The sequence below is a fragment of the Maylandia zebra genome, linkage group LG20 (genome assembly GCF_041146795.1).
Source record: "Maylandia zebra isolate NMK-2024a linkage group LG20, Mzebra_GT3a, whole genome shotgun sequence".
In the NCBI taxonomy this organism is placed as follows: Eukaryota; Metazoa; Chordata; class Actinopteri; order Cichliformes; family Cichlidae; genus Maylandia; species Maylandia zebra.
In genome coordinates this window covers 23,462,355-23,477,440 of record NC_135186.1, presented here as the reverse complement: position 1 = coordinate 23,477,440, position 15,086 = coordinate 23,462,355, and the positions used below count along the sequence as shown (strand labels likewise).

At 45.5% G+C, this 15,086-nt stretch overlaps 1 protein-coding gene across 2 annotated transcripts; it reads right to left on the bottom strand.

Annotated features, from left to right (window-relative positions):
• Positions 1-291: 291 nt before the first annotated feature.
• tasorb (transcription activation suppressor b) lies at positions 292-14,753 on the bottom strand. 2 transcript variants are annotated; one of them, XM_004546026.3, is made up of 23 exons: positions 14,328-14,753; positions 12,828-12,973; positions 12,613-12,705; positions 12,429-12,501; positions 12,043-12,134; positions 11,815-11,949; positions 11,464-11,588; positions 11,300-11,331; positions 9,786-9,891; positions 9,454-9,557; positions 9,107-9,216; positions 8,624-8,696; positions 8,429-8,503; positions 7,405-8,268; positions 6,732-7,042; positions 6,515-6,617; positions 5,464-6,416; positions 3,961-4,083; positions 3,102-3,261; positions 2,890-2,998; positions 2,597-2,775; positions 2,318-2,452; positions 292-2,052 (listed from the first exon to the last, which is right to left on the bottom strand). In XM_004546026.3, the coding sequence occupies exons 1-23, from the start codon at positions 14,629-14,631 to the stop codon at positions 815-817; spliced, it is 5,643 nt and encodes a 1,880-aa protein (XP_004546083.1). In that variant the 5' UTR covers positions 14,632-14,753; the 3' UTR covers positions 292-814. The 2 variants fall into 2 exon arrangements, with proteins under 2 accessions (XP_004546083.1, XP_004546082.1); XM_004546025.3 differs by having other exon boundaries at positions 292-2,055; positions 14,328-14,746.
• Between the last annotated feature and the right edge of the window lie 333 nt (positions 14,754-15,086).

The following is a 15,086-nucleotide window of genomic DNA, read 5'->3' as shown; positions in this document are numbered from 1 at the left end:
GTCGCACTCCGTATGGAGCCTCAAAGGATGTAAGTGCTGGAGAATATAGATTTATTTGATGTTATGTCAATGTCAGGAAATGTTTCCTTACTGCATTTTTTTTTTTTTTAAAAAGGCCTCTAAATCTACCAGCACAAGCAATAACATTTGATGTCAGTATTTTAATTCCATTACAGTACTCTACACTGTCAATATTACACTTTAACTCCATCATCCACCTCCATGCTGAAAATTGAACTGTTTGGTTGGTGGGAAGTTCCAAGGCAAAGAAAAAAAAAATAGTAAGACAGCTGGGATTTATCTTTTTAATGGTTTGTTTGACACCGTCATCAAACCCATCACACACAAGATTTGAAATGTTTTATTTTTCATAGAATTCTGGACAACCAAGTGTGTAAATAAAAAGAAAAAAAGAAAAGAAAACCAACAGCAAAAGTGAAATTTCATTCACTCTTTTTTTTTCTTTAAAAAAATATCAGCCTTTCCCCTTGTTCACAAACCGTTTCCAAACTGGGACAAACAGAACATGATTAATTCGGAGAAGCTGGAAGGCCATTAACATTTGTTGGCAAATATAAATATAGTGGTTTGAACAGGGTCTCAAATAGCTCACATGGAAAGAGTGTACAGACAGTTTACACGACAGTAGGACACTCAACCCTGCCTGTATCAATTTTTATTAATGTAGAAAACCAGGATCCTTATTTTCTGCTTTAAATCAATGCATTTATGACAAGGAAATATATACATTCAGCCAGCACTTATAGTCTCTGGTGTATGGTGTTTGTGTTGCCTCTTGAATCATGTTGATTGTCTATTCAGGGGCATAATTGTGAGAATATGAATAGTCTGTGTAATAATTTGGTGGCCCACCCCTGCCTGCTGGGTAACCCCAAGAGCAGGGTCCACCTCCAGTCCCACCGCCTCGTTCGTGCCCTCGCCCAGGCCGAGGCCATAGTCCTACAGGTGGGACTCCTCTCCCTCGATAACTTCCTAAAGAACCCGGGCCCATAGCACCCATCATTGGCCTGTGATCCATATGTGGAGGCATGCAACCTATACTGCCATAGCCCACACCAGACATTGGATGTGGAGGCAGCTTAGGTCTGAGTACAGAGCCCCCCCTTGTGGGTACTGTGGGAATACCCACAGATGCACCAAGGCCGTCAGCGCAATTCACCTGAGTCCTGACCCCTTGACTACAAGGGGTGCTGCCTATAAGTGCTTCTCCAGTCTTAGCGAGCCCACTGGGATCCACCAGGGCAGGTGGGACCACGCCCGGGTTGCTTGCATTGTCACAAGCTGTGGTCCCTGCAGTCCCCCATACCCCGTCCCCAGGTCCACTGAGTGTCCTGTCCGGTTGATTGGGGGTCCCACTAGCATTCTTAGGGGTCCCAGCAATGAAACCTGGCTGAGCTGCGTCATTACGGTCTGTGAAGGGGGGGACTGTGGTGGTGAGGGGAGAGGTCCCAGCAGCTCCCGCTCCTCCAGCATCCGAGCTATATCCATGACCCAGCATCATGAGGTGAGGGGGAGGGGGAGGCTTGACCTCCAAGGGGAGGGAGGCCAGGTTAGCTAGAGGTCCTGCTGGGGGCATGACAGGCGGGGTTGGGGCTCCGGAAGAAACTGTGGTTGGAGGTTCCTGTGTGCCGCTGCAGGGGGAGGCGGGATAGGCTGGGGAGGCCGTGTAGCTAGAGGAACCCGTATATGATGACCACGAGGCCGAAGGGCACAGGAAGCTCTGGTGGGGATTCACAGGGAAACCTCCCGGTGACAAGCTGCCAATGTCTGAAGAGCCCATGCCTATCTGGTTCGTGGCTTTGAACTGAGAGATGGCTGTTTTGAAAGCACTGTAGTTAGACAGTGTAGGCGTCGTCTCAGGGGTGGTCTGCTGGTCTGGGAGCGGAGGACGAAACTCGTTCTCTGGCGGGGGTGGCTGCGGAGGCTTCTTTGCAACTTGCTGCTTTTGCTCTGGAGGATCTAATATGGTTGGTGGCTCGCCATCATCAGAGTCCAATGACATGTCCTCCTCTTCCACACACTCATCATTCACTACTGGGAGACCAGGAGAGGGCAGAGAGAGAGAGACAGAGAGAGAGAAAGTGGGAGAGTAATGGAAAAGTGGAAAGAAAGATATAATCAACAAATGTGTTATGGCTGAATTAACAACTGTGCTTTAAAAAACTGTCTGGCAGAACATAAATCTTTAACTGGTGAGATGGCTGGAGAAAAAGGCAATTTAGCAAAACAATGAGATTATACAGAAAACATGAACTCTGCTGTTTCTGTGTTCTGCGCCCTTTTTGATGCTACCCACCAGTAGAAGGAGGTGTAGGAAGCTCGTTCTGATTAATGGATCCGATGAGACTGTGGAAACCGCTCATAACATCGTCGATGCTCGCTATCACAATTCCGTTTCTGGAGTACTGCAGGAACATCTCAAACGGTCTCTCTGTAAAAATGAGCGTTTTCAGTGAGTAAAAGACATTTGCTAACACAACAGAAATACAATCTTAGCGAGGCATGTGGAAATGGTGATTTTGTTTTTTTTGGGTTTTTTTTGGGGGGGGGGGGGGGGGGGGTGAAGTGAGATTACCTGTGAGGAAGATGAGGTGTCGCTGTTGTGTGTGCTGAGCTTGGAGTTTGATGAGGCAGTCCAGATCTGGAGCCTGCCGCGACTGCGTGTCACACTCGTGATACGGGAGGAACTCCACTAAATGCTTTTTCTGATAGGCTGTCAGAAGATTCAGCAGCCCCATGGCATTAGTGTTTAACCTTTAAGAAACAACAGCAAAAGCAGTTCCATAGAGAGGTCAGTTAAAACCAGTATGGGCAAACATTTTGATGTGGATACAGCTATTATGGCTAATCTCTTACTGAGATACTGACCTCCCAAGCTCTTTAAGTTTCTTCTGGGACTTACAGTGAACCTTCCACTGCCAGGGGTGTTCAGGGGTGCTCTGTTCCTCCAGGAACTTCAGCAGTCCCTGCAAACGATCTGGACAAAACACACAATACAAGTTCAACACGCAATACAAGCATTAGTCGAGTAATATTTGTTTGGACCTTGTACAGTCCACACAAAGAAAAACACGACTTACCCTGCGTGATAAGATCAGGGTTGAGGACAAACTCATCAGACACCATGAAGCCGCCAGACACAAAGAGCTCATTGTAAGTGTGGTTCTTGACATCGTCCAGACTGTCCACTCCAGCAAAGCTCACTGAAGGCAACTTTTTCAAAGACACCAGAGCCGGGATCTGCATAATAAAGGAAAGAGTGAGTTTTTTTTAATTCCCCAAACATTAAGTTGTTTTTATAGTTTCCAGATTAAACATCTTTTAATTCGAAATATAAGGTCCAGCATTTAAATCGTTTAGCATCAGGGAAGTGTCTGACTAATCCCAAACTGATTCTTCAGAATCACTGAGACCCAAAACAACAGACAGCCAGTGTTATTAAGAACTATTTACGTTGATCTGTTAGTAACTGGCCTGAGATTTTAGGGACACTACTAAATAAACAAAGCTAAAACAAACAAAAAAAAAAAAAAAAAAAAAAACACCCAAAACTTAAAAGCAAAGTACTTTTATAGATACGTATATGTAGGAGACCTGGTGCTCTTTTAAAGGAAAAGGGTGCTCACTGCGAATACTGATCCTCAGTTATTTGGTAGTTTTGTTTACTGCACTGTGTGAAGTAAATTAAAGAGAAATAATTCATGATAATATTTTAAAAGCATCCTCGCTTTGCTATTGGCGCTAAAACCTTTCCGCAGCACTATAACTAAATAGAACGTGTAAATAACAGGCAACAAGACGAAAAACAGCACTCTGCGGGAGATGTAAAACTTCCCATTATTTATGTTTTATCGCTACCTGCCTCAGCGGGTGCCGATTCATCCGAACTACAATCTGGATGTGAGCGACTGGAGGGAGGATAACGGGCGGCGATTGTACCTTATGCACATGTGCTGCGATGTCCTCGTTCCGAATGATGATGAGGAGCTTATCCAAACTGCTGCTGTTTTCCAAAAATGTCTGTGGGCTGCACTCGCTGTTGCCAAGACTTTTCAAGTACTCCTTTGTGACAGACAGGAGAGGATGAGATTGTTAGAGACAGACAGATGAATGTGTCTTCTTCTTTTACACATACGAGTACTGACTGACTGACAGATACAGAAAGAGCTGAGCACTAAGACATGAACCCACAGTGACAAAGAGAAGCTATTGCAGCCTTGCACATTCCCACAATGACCTGTATTTGCACTCATGGTATGCATCCCCTCTGAAGAATAAACATGAGCTCTCTGGTTCCAGTAAAAGGAGAAAAAAAAAGTAATGAAGAAAGTGAAAGAAAACATGTAAAATGGGCAGTAACAACACCATTACTGCCGCAACCAATTACGATTTTCATTGCCGAATTCTTACAATTTTCTCCAAAATATTAGTTTTAGCCATAAAAACCTGAAAAAGTGCTTTTCCATCTTTTTTAATGAGCCCACACTGCGTGCAGTTTGCTTGTTATATGTCTGATTCACACTCCAGCAGCTAATGATATCTGAAGACTATTACACACGACAATGAAAACAGCAAATGCCTTTTTCTGAAACCATTTGGCATTTTTGAGTAAAAAAACTAAACTTTTTGTTCATTATCAAATCATCACGTAACCGCTGGAGCTCGGTGTAACATTGTTAAGTAGTTCTTCCAAAATGGCAGCACTTTAGATGTCAACTAGGGGTGTTAAGGATTGAGGACAGTGTGCACTCATTAGTTAATGACTACTCACAAGTCGTTAGCCAATGAGCAAACCCTGGATATCCTCCTTCCTGACCCTAATAATGACCATAATTTATAAAATGAACTTCACAGTTTATTAGACGTGACCTGGAAATCATGCCTGAACAGATAAACCCATCTGAGGTCACAGAGCAATGTAGCCAAGAGCTATTTTCCCATTGACTTCTACACAGCATGTAATCTTTTAGCAGTCAGAAGAATTGCCCTCTGCTGGTTATTAGAGAAAATGCATGTTTAAAGCACTGATGTTTGCTGACCTGGAAATGACATCCATCTTTTTATACTATAACTGATGATGATGACTGTGACATTTAAGCAGTGAAATATTGGAAATCCTAGACTTGTATAGAAAATAACTATGCCACTGTTTTCTTTTTGTTTGTTTCTTTAAACCTTTGCAGATTTACACTCTTTCCACCTCTTATTTATATTTTGAGATGCCCCCAAAACAGATGCAAACACAAAAAAAAAAAAAAAAAAAAAAGATTATTTCTGCTTTTATCTTTCAACTCAATTTCCTCAGTGTCATTTTTATTACTGTCTGGCTTTTTACTGACTGACTGTATTGTAGCTGCAATAGGTTCAGCTGCAATGAATTATTTATAGAATCCTGTGGTTAATCAATAATCTTTACAAACATAATGACATAATGCATTGTACCTTGATCTCCTTGCAGACAGCGCTCTCCTCCCCCTCGTCTCCAGAATAGATGTAAAATTTAACTGTATTCTTGGTAACGTCCTTAAAAATCTCCACCAGGCTGCTGAAAACTTCGGGTTTCAATTGACCAATCAGGCTGCCGGCTAGCAGCCCAGGCCCACTGCCAGAAGCTGCGCCTGGGTTTTGTGAGTTCTGCTCCGGAGACTCCGCTGTGACTTGAGAAGGAGAGTAGACCTCTCCCCCCATCTCTGCTGACGGGGCTTCCGATTTAATCTTAGTGGATGTCATCTCTTTGATGGCGCTTGTTTTACTGCTCTGTGAGGAGACGGTGCTCTTTGACAGAGAGGGCTCTGCTTTCGTTTTGGTGGTCGGGATGGGGGCAGGGGGTGGGGTAGTAAGATTAGATGGTGTCAATGGGGGAGGTGGAGAAGTGACCTTGGAGGGAGCAGGTGGGGCTGGGATCAACTTGTCCATCTTCTCGCACAGCGCTTTGACGTGCCCCTGAATGGGGACAGGGGAGACGTAGGGCACAACGAAGTGTGAGAAGCAGCTGCTAGACACCCAGCAGTGGCGAGGAGGCAACCGCGGAGGCAGCTGCGAGGTATAGTTGATGTGTTGTGTGTGCATGATATTTTTAATGTCAGAAGATAGGCTATGGATTTCCTGATTTAGTATTGTGTCCAAGCTGATGGAGGGCCTGAATGGAACTTCCTCTACAGCAGGTAGCGTGGGTTTAGGCATCTTTTTTACTTCCACAACGGCAGGCGTTTTCGGCTCTGGGTCAACGTCTGCCGCTGGCGCAGCCACTGGCACAGGCTTTGGCTCAGGCTTCAGCTCGGACTTCAGTTCGGGTTTCAATTCAGGCTTCAGCTCAGGCTTCGTCTCGGACTTCAGCTCTAGTTTTGGCTCGGGCTTCGGCTCGGGCTTCTGCTCATTAAATGGCTGCGCTTTGTCTGAGGAAGCCAGATATGAAATTAGTCACGGTGATGCCTTGTTAGCACAAATATGCCTCAAAGATTGATGACTGTGTGAACTCATTGCTTTCAGGTACCTTCGTTGGCGGGGATATCCCAGGTTGTGTTTTCTGATGTGCATTTTTGCTCTGGTGGGGAGCCCGGGCTGAATGGACTACCTGGGCTACAGTCCATGTCCTCCTGCACAGAGAGAACACACCAGTAGATATTTTTAAGTACAATAAAATACTTATTCATCTTTGGATAGGAAAAAATATTCCAAAATAACAACCCTATCAGCTGTTTACATCTCACCTCGGCGTAGTTCGTTTGTGACGGAGGCTCGTTTTGTTTCCTATGGTCCGGGTCGTGGTAAACGGGTTCCACCCTTCCTGAACCTGTTGATGGTTCACCGTGGTTTGAGTCTGCAGACACTGAACCCTGAGCCACAGCTTTATTGAGTGTGGCCAGGAGGATCTTGAGAAGGCGTTGGGTCTCGCTGACGGCTGAGGTATTGGTGTTGCCACGGGCCCTTAGGTCGGTGTCATAGATCCCCATGCTCTCCATCACTGCTGTCAGATTTTCGTTCTGCCCACCCTCATCCACAAGGTCGTCCCCTTGTGCACCTAGTGGGGCACAAGTAAGGCAGATAAGTTAGCAGTAGTGCACGTTTTGAAACTGCAATACAGATGTGCCAAAATAAACTTGAGGTTATTCGGAAACCCTCTCATCATTTCATCACATAGGTTATTTTTCAGCTTTAGGATGTTCTTCTCAGTATGCACAGATATTCAAACAGCCCCCTGGGTTAGCAACAAAAAGACATGCATCTTGAAATGAACCTGTTTAAAAATGTATTGAAGTTATTCAATTCCTGAGAACTAATCAGACTGTTGTGAAACGAATAAAATATTCATTCATTCAATTGGCTGTGACTTAAATTCTACGACTGAAATCTGGCTCCACAGGTGATCGCAGCGCGCCTCACCTCTGCTGGGTTCTCCGTTGCTCAGCTGATCTGTGCGTTGATGTTTGTTCGCGCCTCCTCTCTCGTCCCCTTCAAATTTCCTTTTCAGACTGTTGGCATCCCAGGCGCCGTCCTCCCCCCGATCCTTCCCAGGATCCTTCACGAGTGCCTTCTTATGAAGCTGAATTAGCTTAAGCAGCTGTTTCATTTTGTCTTTATCGTACTCGTTCTGGGACAGCCGCAACCTCTGCGGCTGAGGCTGGGACTCATCGTGGGGCTTGTGTTGCAGCTGGGCTCCGTTTGAATGGGCCACCCCTGGCCTCCGTCTACTACTGCTACTAATACTACTGCCGCCGCTGCTGTCAGTCGGCGGTTTTTCCTGGGCTGGCCTTTCTGTAGGCGCCCTCTCCTGGGACAGCCTTTCTGAGGGTCTCTCTGCTCTGTCCGAGCCCCTGTCCGAGCCGCCCCAGTCAGAAACAGGGCTGTATTCCACTGGGGCTGGAGCGGGTGCGGGTGCAGGGTTCCGTATTCGTTCAATGATGTCCTTTGCCTTGTTCAGAGGTAAAATATAGTTTGCGGGGTTGTGAACGTACGATCGCAGCACAGCATCCATGTTACATTTGGGTCTGGGTGCTGTGACGGGGTTCGTCCTTTCATTTACATTATATTTGTAGTCGGGTAGGATGAATGGACGCACTGTGCCCGAATCCATACGAGTTAGGTAATCGGTGGCCTGACGCTCCACCCCAGAGCTCAGGTCCTTGCCTGGGTTTGGGCGCAACTTGAACAGGCCGTAGTGCACTGCGGGGATGAAAGACTCCATGGATGACAAGAAAGCCGGATGAGGCTCCACCGTCAGCGGCTCTGGCTCGAACAGCCTCGATGCTAAGAATGAGGGGGAAAAAATGCATCAGAATCGTGTAAAAACCGGCATGACAAAGATAACAGCGATAAACAAAAATGAAATATTCTTTAGCGTTGCACGGAGATGCTGGCACTCGGGATCAGTCAGAAAATGCATGTAGAGACAATGAATACGACTTACAGTACTTGACGATCATCCTTGGCTCCTGAAAGATGAATAATGCTTGCAGGTTCTTCTCTACCCGCCCCCGCCGCTCTAGAAAACAAACAGAGAACCTTTTTAAAACCCAAACTCTCACCGGAGGCAACAAGTAGGTGTTCAACTCACACAACAGAGAATTACAAGAGGAGAGTGGCAGATAAAGCTTTCTGGCACCTTTGGATTCAACCATCTGAGCCGAGGACAACAGGAAGAGAAAGCCTTTATCAAATAAGGACTTCACCAGCACCTGAAGAAGAAAAGCAAAAGCTGCAGTCAGAACATCAGGGAATAGATCATTATCGCACAATGGGAGCAATCATATTAGCAGTCTGTTTCTGGACAGGATTTCATTTGCTCAGTGTGTAAATGAGTGCTAAACTGACAGGTTTATGCCATTTGTTTAAAATTACTGAACAAAATAGAACAGGATTAGCACGGCAGCTTGACAGATGACATCCCTACACTGTTTTCTAAGCAATGAGAAAATGGAACTGTTTATGAAACGAGATCCTCCTTAATTGTATCAAACAAATGCACAGAAATGCAAAGTTGTCAAAACAGAAAGGAGCATTTTATTTACCTGAATATTGTACAACCTGAGAATGTTGTGTTTATTTTGCTGAGAGAACCTGGATAAACTGCAGGTATGTGACTCACCATCCGGTCTCTCTCCAGTTTGTTGACCAGAGCGGCCAAGCTGCCGCTGGTTGGTTTGCCTTTCCCGTCCACCACCTCAAACAGGCTGCAGGACATCCCACACTTCATAACTGCAGACAGAAATAAGCAGGCGGGAATGCGTTACTCGGAACTCAACATGTAATCATTTATGATACACACACACACAAAAGCTACTTTACTGAGACAGCCGGGCTTCATGATGCATGAATGCTTTTAGAAAAGCTTTACAGAATTTCAAGTAATGCACAACCGCCCACATGCCAGGGGCCATTATGATCATTATGAGAGGAAAAAAAGGGAGAAACAAATGTGTGTTCTGGACTAACCTTCCCGTGAGACGCTGTAGGTGTCCCAGGAAAAGAGCACTGAGGGAATCTTTCGCTTCACCTGCTCTAGCTGCATGCCCCGATTCACCTCCAACTTCTCAGGCCTGCACCGGGGCACATGTTACATTATTAAAAAACATACAACAACAAGAACAACAAAACAGGACATTGTAGCTTTTTCTCCTCTCCTACAAATTATGCAAAGAGTTAAAGTTCAGCACATAAAAAACCTTGTGTAGCAAAGAGTGTCCTTAATGATTAACAAAGAAAAGTTCAGTAGCTCTGTGGACCTTTTGTTAAGACTTGCATGAGAGGGGAAAAAGTTTACTCACAGTTTGAAAGGAAGGTAAGGACGCAGGGAGGATCGTAAACAGATGGGGAACAACTCCTGGCCCTTGTTCACTAGTGGACCACTCCACACAGTGTAGCAGCTCTTCCCTGCAACAGGCAGAGGTCAAACATCAGTCATTCTTCCTGAGACTAACGTGAGCGGGATAACTGAGAACCTACACAGACATCAGTCAAAGGAGCTTGCAAAGAAAAGCGTCTGGACTTCTTTAAGTTGCTTGAAGACGTTTCACCTCTCATCCGAGAAGCTTCTTCAGTTCTAAGGTCAAATGGTGGAGAGTCCCAGATATAAACCTAGTGGGAGTTTCCCCCCACAGAGGGACAAAAGGACCCCCTGATGATCCTCTAATCGCCTGAGCCAAGGTGTGAAACTGGGTGTGGGTCCCAATCAGCCAGAGTTTCGGGTGAGTTCATTGTGAAACCTGGCCCCACCTTATCATGCGAATTCCTGAGGTCAGATGGCCCAGGATGTGAGTGGGCGTTAAGGCGTCTGGGGAGGGATCTCAAAACTGGATTATAGATGGCAGAGAGTTGGTGTCGTAAACCCCCGCCTCTGTTCAAAGATGGTCGCTCACAGTGGACATAGATGGCTTCTTTCACTCCTCTTTCAAACCATCTGTCCTCTCTGTCCAAAATGTGAACATTGGCATCCTCGAAAGAGTGTCCTTTATCCTTAAGATGCAGATGGACTGCTGAGTCTTGTCCTGTGGAGGTGGCTCTTCTGTGTTGTGCCATGCGCTTGTGAAGTGGCTGTTTGGTCTCTCCAATGTAGAGGTCTGAGCATTCCTCGCTGCACTGTACAGCATACACCACATTGTTAAGTTTGTGTTTTGGCGTTTTGTCTTTCGGGTGAACCAGTTTTTGTCTGAGCGTGTTGCTGGGTCTGAAATGTCATGCTTGGAGAAAACTCTCCTGAACTCTCTCAATGAGCACACCCGAAACTCTGGCTGATTGGGCCCCACACCCAGTTTCACACCTTGGCTCAGGCGATTAGAGGATCATCAGGGGGTCCTTTTGTCCCTCTGTGGGGGGTTACTCCCACTAGGTTTATATCTGGGACTCTCCACCATTTGACCTTAGAACTGAAGAAGCTTCTCGGATGAGAGGTGAAATGTCTTCAAGCAACTTAAAGAAGTCCAGACGCTTTTCTTTGCAAGCTCCTTTGACTACGATGACCTGGATGACTGAGAACCTTCACAGACATACACAGACATCAGGCATGATACTTCATAACTTTTTGTAACTGCTGCCTCATTTCAAGACACATTTGGTGTCTTAAAAGCTAGCAGCAAGACACATGAACCATGTATCTTATAGCCCCACTTCAGTATTTGTTTATTTAGCCTAAGTCATGTAATAGCACATCATAGATTTTTCTCTTATTGCACAGACCCACTTCATATATTATTACGTTTACACACACGTGGCACTATTTTAACACAACACAAAAGAAGCCAATTTCTTTGATTACATTTAAGAAAAGCTTAAATACCATTACCTTTACTCCCTTCAGAGGAAATAGTGTTAAACCTGTTAAAGAGCAAAACATAGAGGCTGTTTACAAACTCAGCGGAGATGTAATACTTTTGTTTTGTTTTTTTAAAAACTTCAACGGCCTAGAAATGCTTTCTGGGTTTTACCATTTCCTGCGGGATTACGTACCTGTGTGCAGCCATAGGAGTTGCTGCAGCTTCCTTGCCTTTGTACTGAAAGGAAACCACAGCGTAGGGGCACACGTGCCTGGGCCGCGCTTTGATCTCATCAAATGCAAACTCAAAAAAATATTGCTGCAACACACAAATGAAGATGGATTAAAACACAGCACTAGATCCCAACAACAACTGCGCAAGATTACACAGGAAGAACCCAGCTACCCACTACGAGCAAGCATTTGCTGAGAGTGGGGAGGAAGAACTTTCTTTTAACAGGAAGGGACCTTTTAGAGAACCTGGCTAACGCGCGACGGAACACCAGATTAAATAAACAGGGTAATAAAGAGGAACCAGCACTTACCTGCGTGAGCTCAAAAGCCCTGTAAGACAGCAGAGATGTAACCCTGTTGGCACTTTTGGACAAGTGACAGTCAAACTTGGGTGAAGATTCGATTGCATTCTTCGGCGTGTTCTCGTGGATGTGCTTTATTCGTCCCTGAGAGACAAAATGCAACTACTGACTCAAAGTCCAAATGGAAACAGAGAACTGTCAAAGCTCTAATGCAAAACACAGATAAGGTATTCATACCCTCATAACTTTAAAAATGATCATGTCTCCAAACGCGCCCACTTCAAAAGGATTGATTTGTAACAAATCGGAATATTTGGAGAGGTAAACACCTACAAGGATTACAAAAAACAAATTAAGGGAAAACATTTCTAATAGGCTACGTTTATGTCAATTACTTGCTGATGCTTGTTAATATTACTTAGAAACGATGTATCCGAAAACAAAGTATGTAATAAACATTGGACTAATATATTATTGCATATGTAAGAGCCATTACCTTAGACTTCAGAGGCAATTGTAAAATGCTTGTGAAACTTGCAGATAAGTAAAATAAAAAGGAATTCGACTAATTATTCTGCAAAGCCCATTTTCATATAACAGCAACATGGGAGCACCCGGCTTACCCACTGATGGATTTCCTAGTGTATTAATCTTACAGTGTCCAACTGATAAACCCTTCTCACAGATCCACTGGAGCTGGAAAACACAGAACAGGCAAAGCTCAGAAGCAAGTCAAAAACCTCCGCGCCTTCCCAATTTGTCAATATCCTTCTGCATATATGAGTGAGGTTTTGCCAGCAGGCCAACCTTGGATTTGTCTGGGAAAAGGAAGCAGTACGACTCAGCGAGTTCTTGTTCGGTCCGCCCCTCTTGCTTCATCTCTCTCCGCTTTTCTATGAACTGACGAAGAAAAGGCGAGCAGACAGTAAATTAGACACGGGGGCAACCTCGCAATATTTAACATTTCTTCAGCACAGCTATTTAAATTGCCTGCCATTTTATCCAGAAACTTGACGACTGACCTCCTTCTCCAGCAGCTCATTGTGAATTAGCCTGGCCTTGCAGTAGGTGAAGGTTCCTCGCGATGATGCGTCCAGGTAAAACGAGGAGATGATCTTCACGAGGTCCTCAAACTCCCGGCTCTCGGGGGGGAGAAACTGGTACAAGCCTGCACACAGAAGCGAATCAGCGGATTAGCATTTCCCATCTGCAGTTTGCAGGACTGAGCGAATGAGCAGAGGACGATCCCTTCGAAAAGTCACATTTTAAACTCAAATTTAACCTGCAGGAGGCAGCCACATCAAACTGATAACCAACCATTTCCCTCGATTAAAAGACAACCTCGCCGTAAGACTTTAAGTCTAAAGCGTACGGTTCCTTCTTAGGCTTTAGCTGAATATGAATGTCACGTGTTATCATTTGAAATATTAAATATACAAAATAACCATGGGCATTCGATGGTGCACGTAACACCAGTGACCAGTGCTTTTTTTTTTTTTTTTACAATCCTGGCAGCTACACTGACACAGTGGATGAAGTCTAGTACCTGCATTTATTTACATAAGGTTTATCAAGTAATCCAAACTCATGCAAAGAAGTGAAACCATGACTAGCAGACAACCTGAATGAAATGTCAACATCCTCAAGCCTGTGTGATAAGAGTAAACCTCTCCACTGTAAGTCAAAATGACAAAAAGGCTGGAGACGGGGTACTGGGGCAGCCCAGTGTACCTCATTGATGTTAGGAAACTAACACACTTTATAAATTACTTATGCAACCTATAGTGCTAGAATAATTCCACTTCAACAGGACTTTGCATATATCCAAATAACAGATGCTCCACAGCATAGTTGTGGAAAATGTAACCAACAGTGCCCATCCACCTTTCTGCAAGAAGGAAGGGGAAGGGCGGGTGTAACGTAGGTAGGTGGATGCACAGAGTAATGCTCTCAGGGGTACTCAGGTGAAGTGCAAAACTGATGCTCTGAAATGCCAGCGACATCAAGCTGGGTTAAGGGGTGGGCAGCCCCACCAAATGAACCATGGTGCTATGAAAACACTCCGGGATGGACGTGTGGGGTGGATAAATCCGTGCCCTTCACTGAGGTCAAAGAGACACCCACATGTTGTCAGGTGATGACTGCAAACCACTCATGACTCCTGCTGTATTACTAAACAGTACTACGGTGCCGGGTAGGGATGAGGAAACGGAACAAGGTGTGCTTTCAGATGGCCAGTCTTTCAAAGTGGCGCCTTCGCTGCACCGTTGCTGCCCGCTGGTTAACTTGGACTACCACAGCTAGCGGCATGCCTGCAAACAGACGCTACGCCAACCGACATTATTCGCCTGCTCAAACTGCAGCATGGTAATCTAGCCCGAAACCGAAATGTTCGCAAACCTTTAGCTAAACCAATATAACTGGCGAAAGCAAGTAGCTAGCTAGCAGGCTAGCAACATGCAGCAGCAGAATCATGAAAGACAGGACAGGCTCTGTTCAAAATAGCTGCGATATGGCACCACCTTTCCGTTCGCGAATCTTCCTCGGGATTTGGAAATTTCTCCGTGGCAGCTCATCGGTCGATCTCTGGGCAGGCAGAGGAGAACTGCTGAAGCTCCGAGCGTCCGCCTGCATGCTCCTCCGCCGCTCAGGGGCTTCTTGTTCGGGCATTACACTGTCTCCACATCCAGGCTGATCGCCATTTTGGTTGGCTGTGGCCGAGGTGGCGGCTGAATTCTTCTGGGGTTCGCCACCTTTCGGGTGGAGATCCGTCGTCTCGGTATAGTCTGAGTCCCTTTTTCCCACCGCGCTGGGGTTCAGGGCCATTTTCGGGCACCGTGCACGTATTAAAGACAATGTAGCTCTGACGATTACGGCGCCGCTGTACACACACACTCTCCTCCTCACCCAGCCTCCGCCATTGTGAAAATGACGTACACGGTCTTCTCCACCACTGCAAAACGCTGCCGTCACTGTTTACATACGAGGGAATCCGCGCCACCCAGCGACCGATAGGCGTACTGCAACACATGACGCGGTGACCGTCCGTCTGATTGGCTGTGTGTGGAGGGAACAGGATGGCAAAAGTGAAACTATTTCTCACATTAAATAAAAGAGAAAAAGAAAGAGGATGTGAAACACCGCTTTGGAGCTGTGAAAGCCCTGACAGTGTGACTTATGCAAACCGATTCTTTTCTTTTCTTTTTTCTTTTCTTTTTTTAGTACTGGCTCTGCTATGTATTTTCGGGCACCGTGCACGTATTAAAGACGTATTAAAGACT

Excerpts from the sequence above, each read along its gene's own strand:
- tasorb (XM_004546025.3), bottom strand. The coding sequence starts at position 14,631 with ATGGCCCTGAACCCCAGCGCGGTGGGAAAAAGGGACTCAGACTATACC. Across the intron at positions 6,618-6,731 it reads CACAAACGAACTACGCCGAG|GAGGACATGGACTGTAGCCC; the intron begins GTGAGATGTAAA and ends CTCTCTGTGCAG. Across the intron at positions 2,999-3,101 it reads CCCTGATCTTATCACGCAGG|ATCGTTTGCAGGGACTGCTG; the intron begins GTAAGTCGTGTT and ends TGTTTTGTCCAG.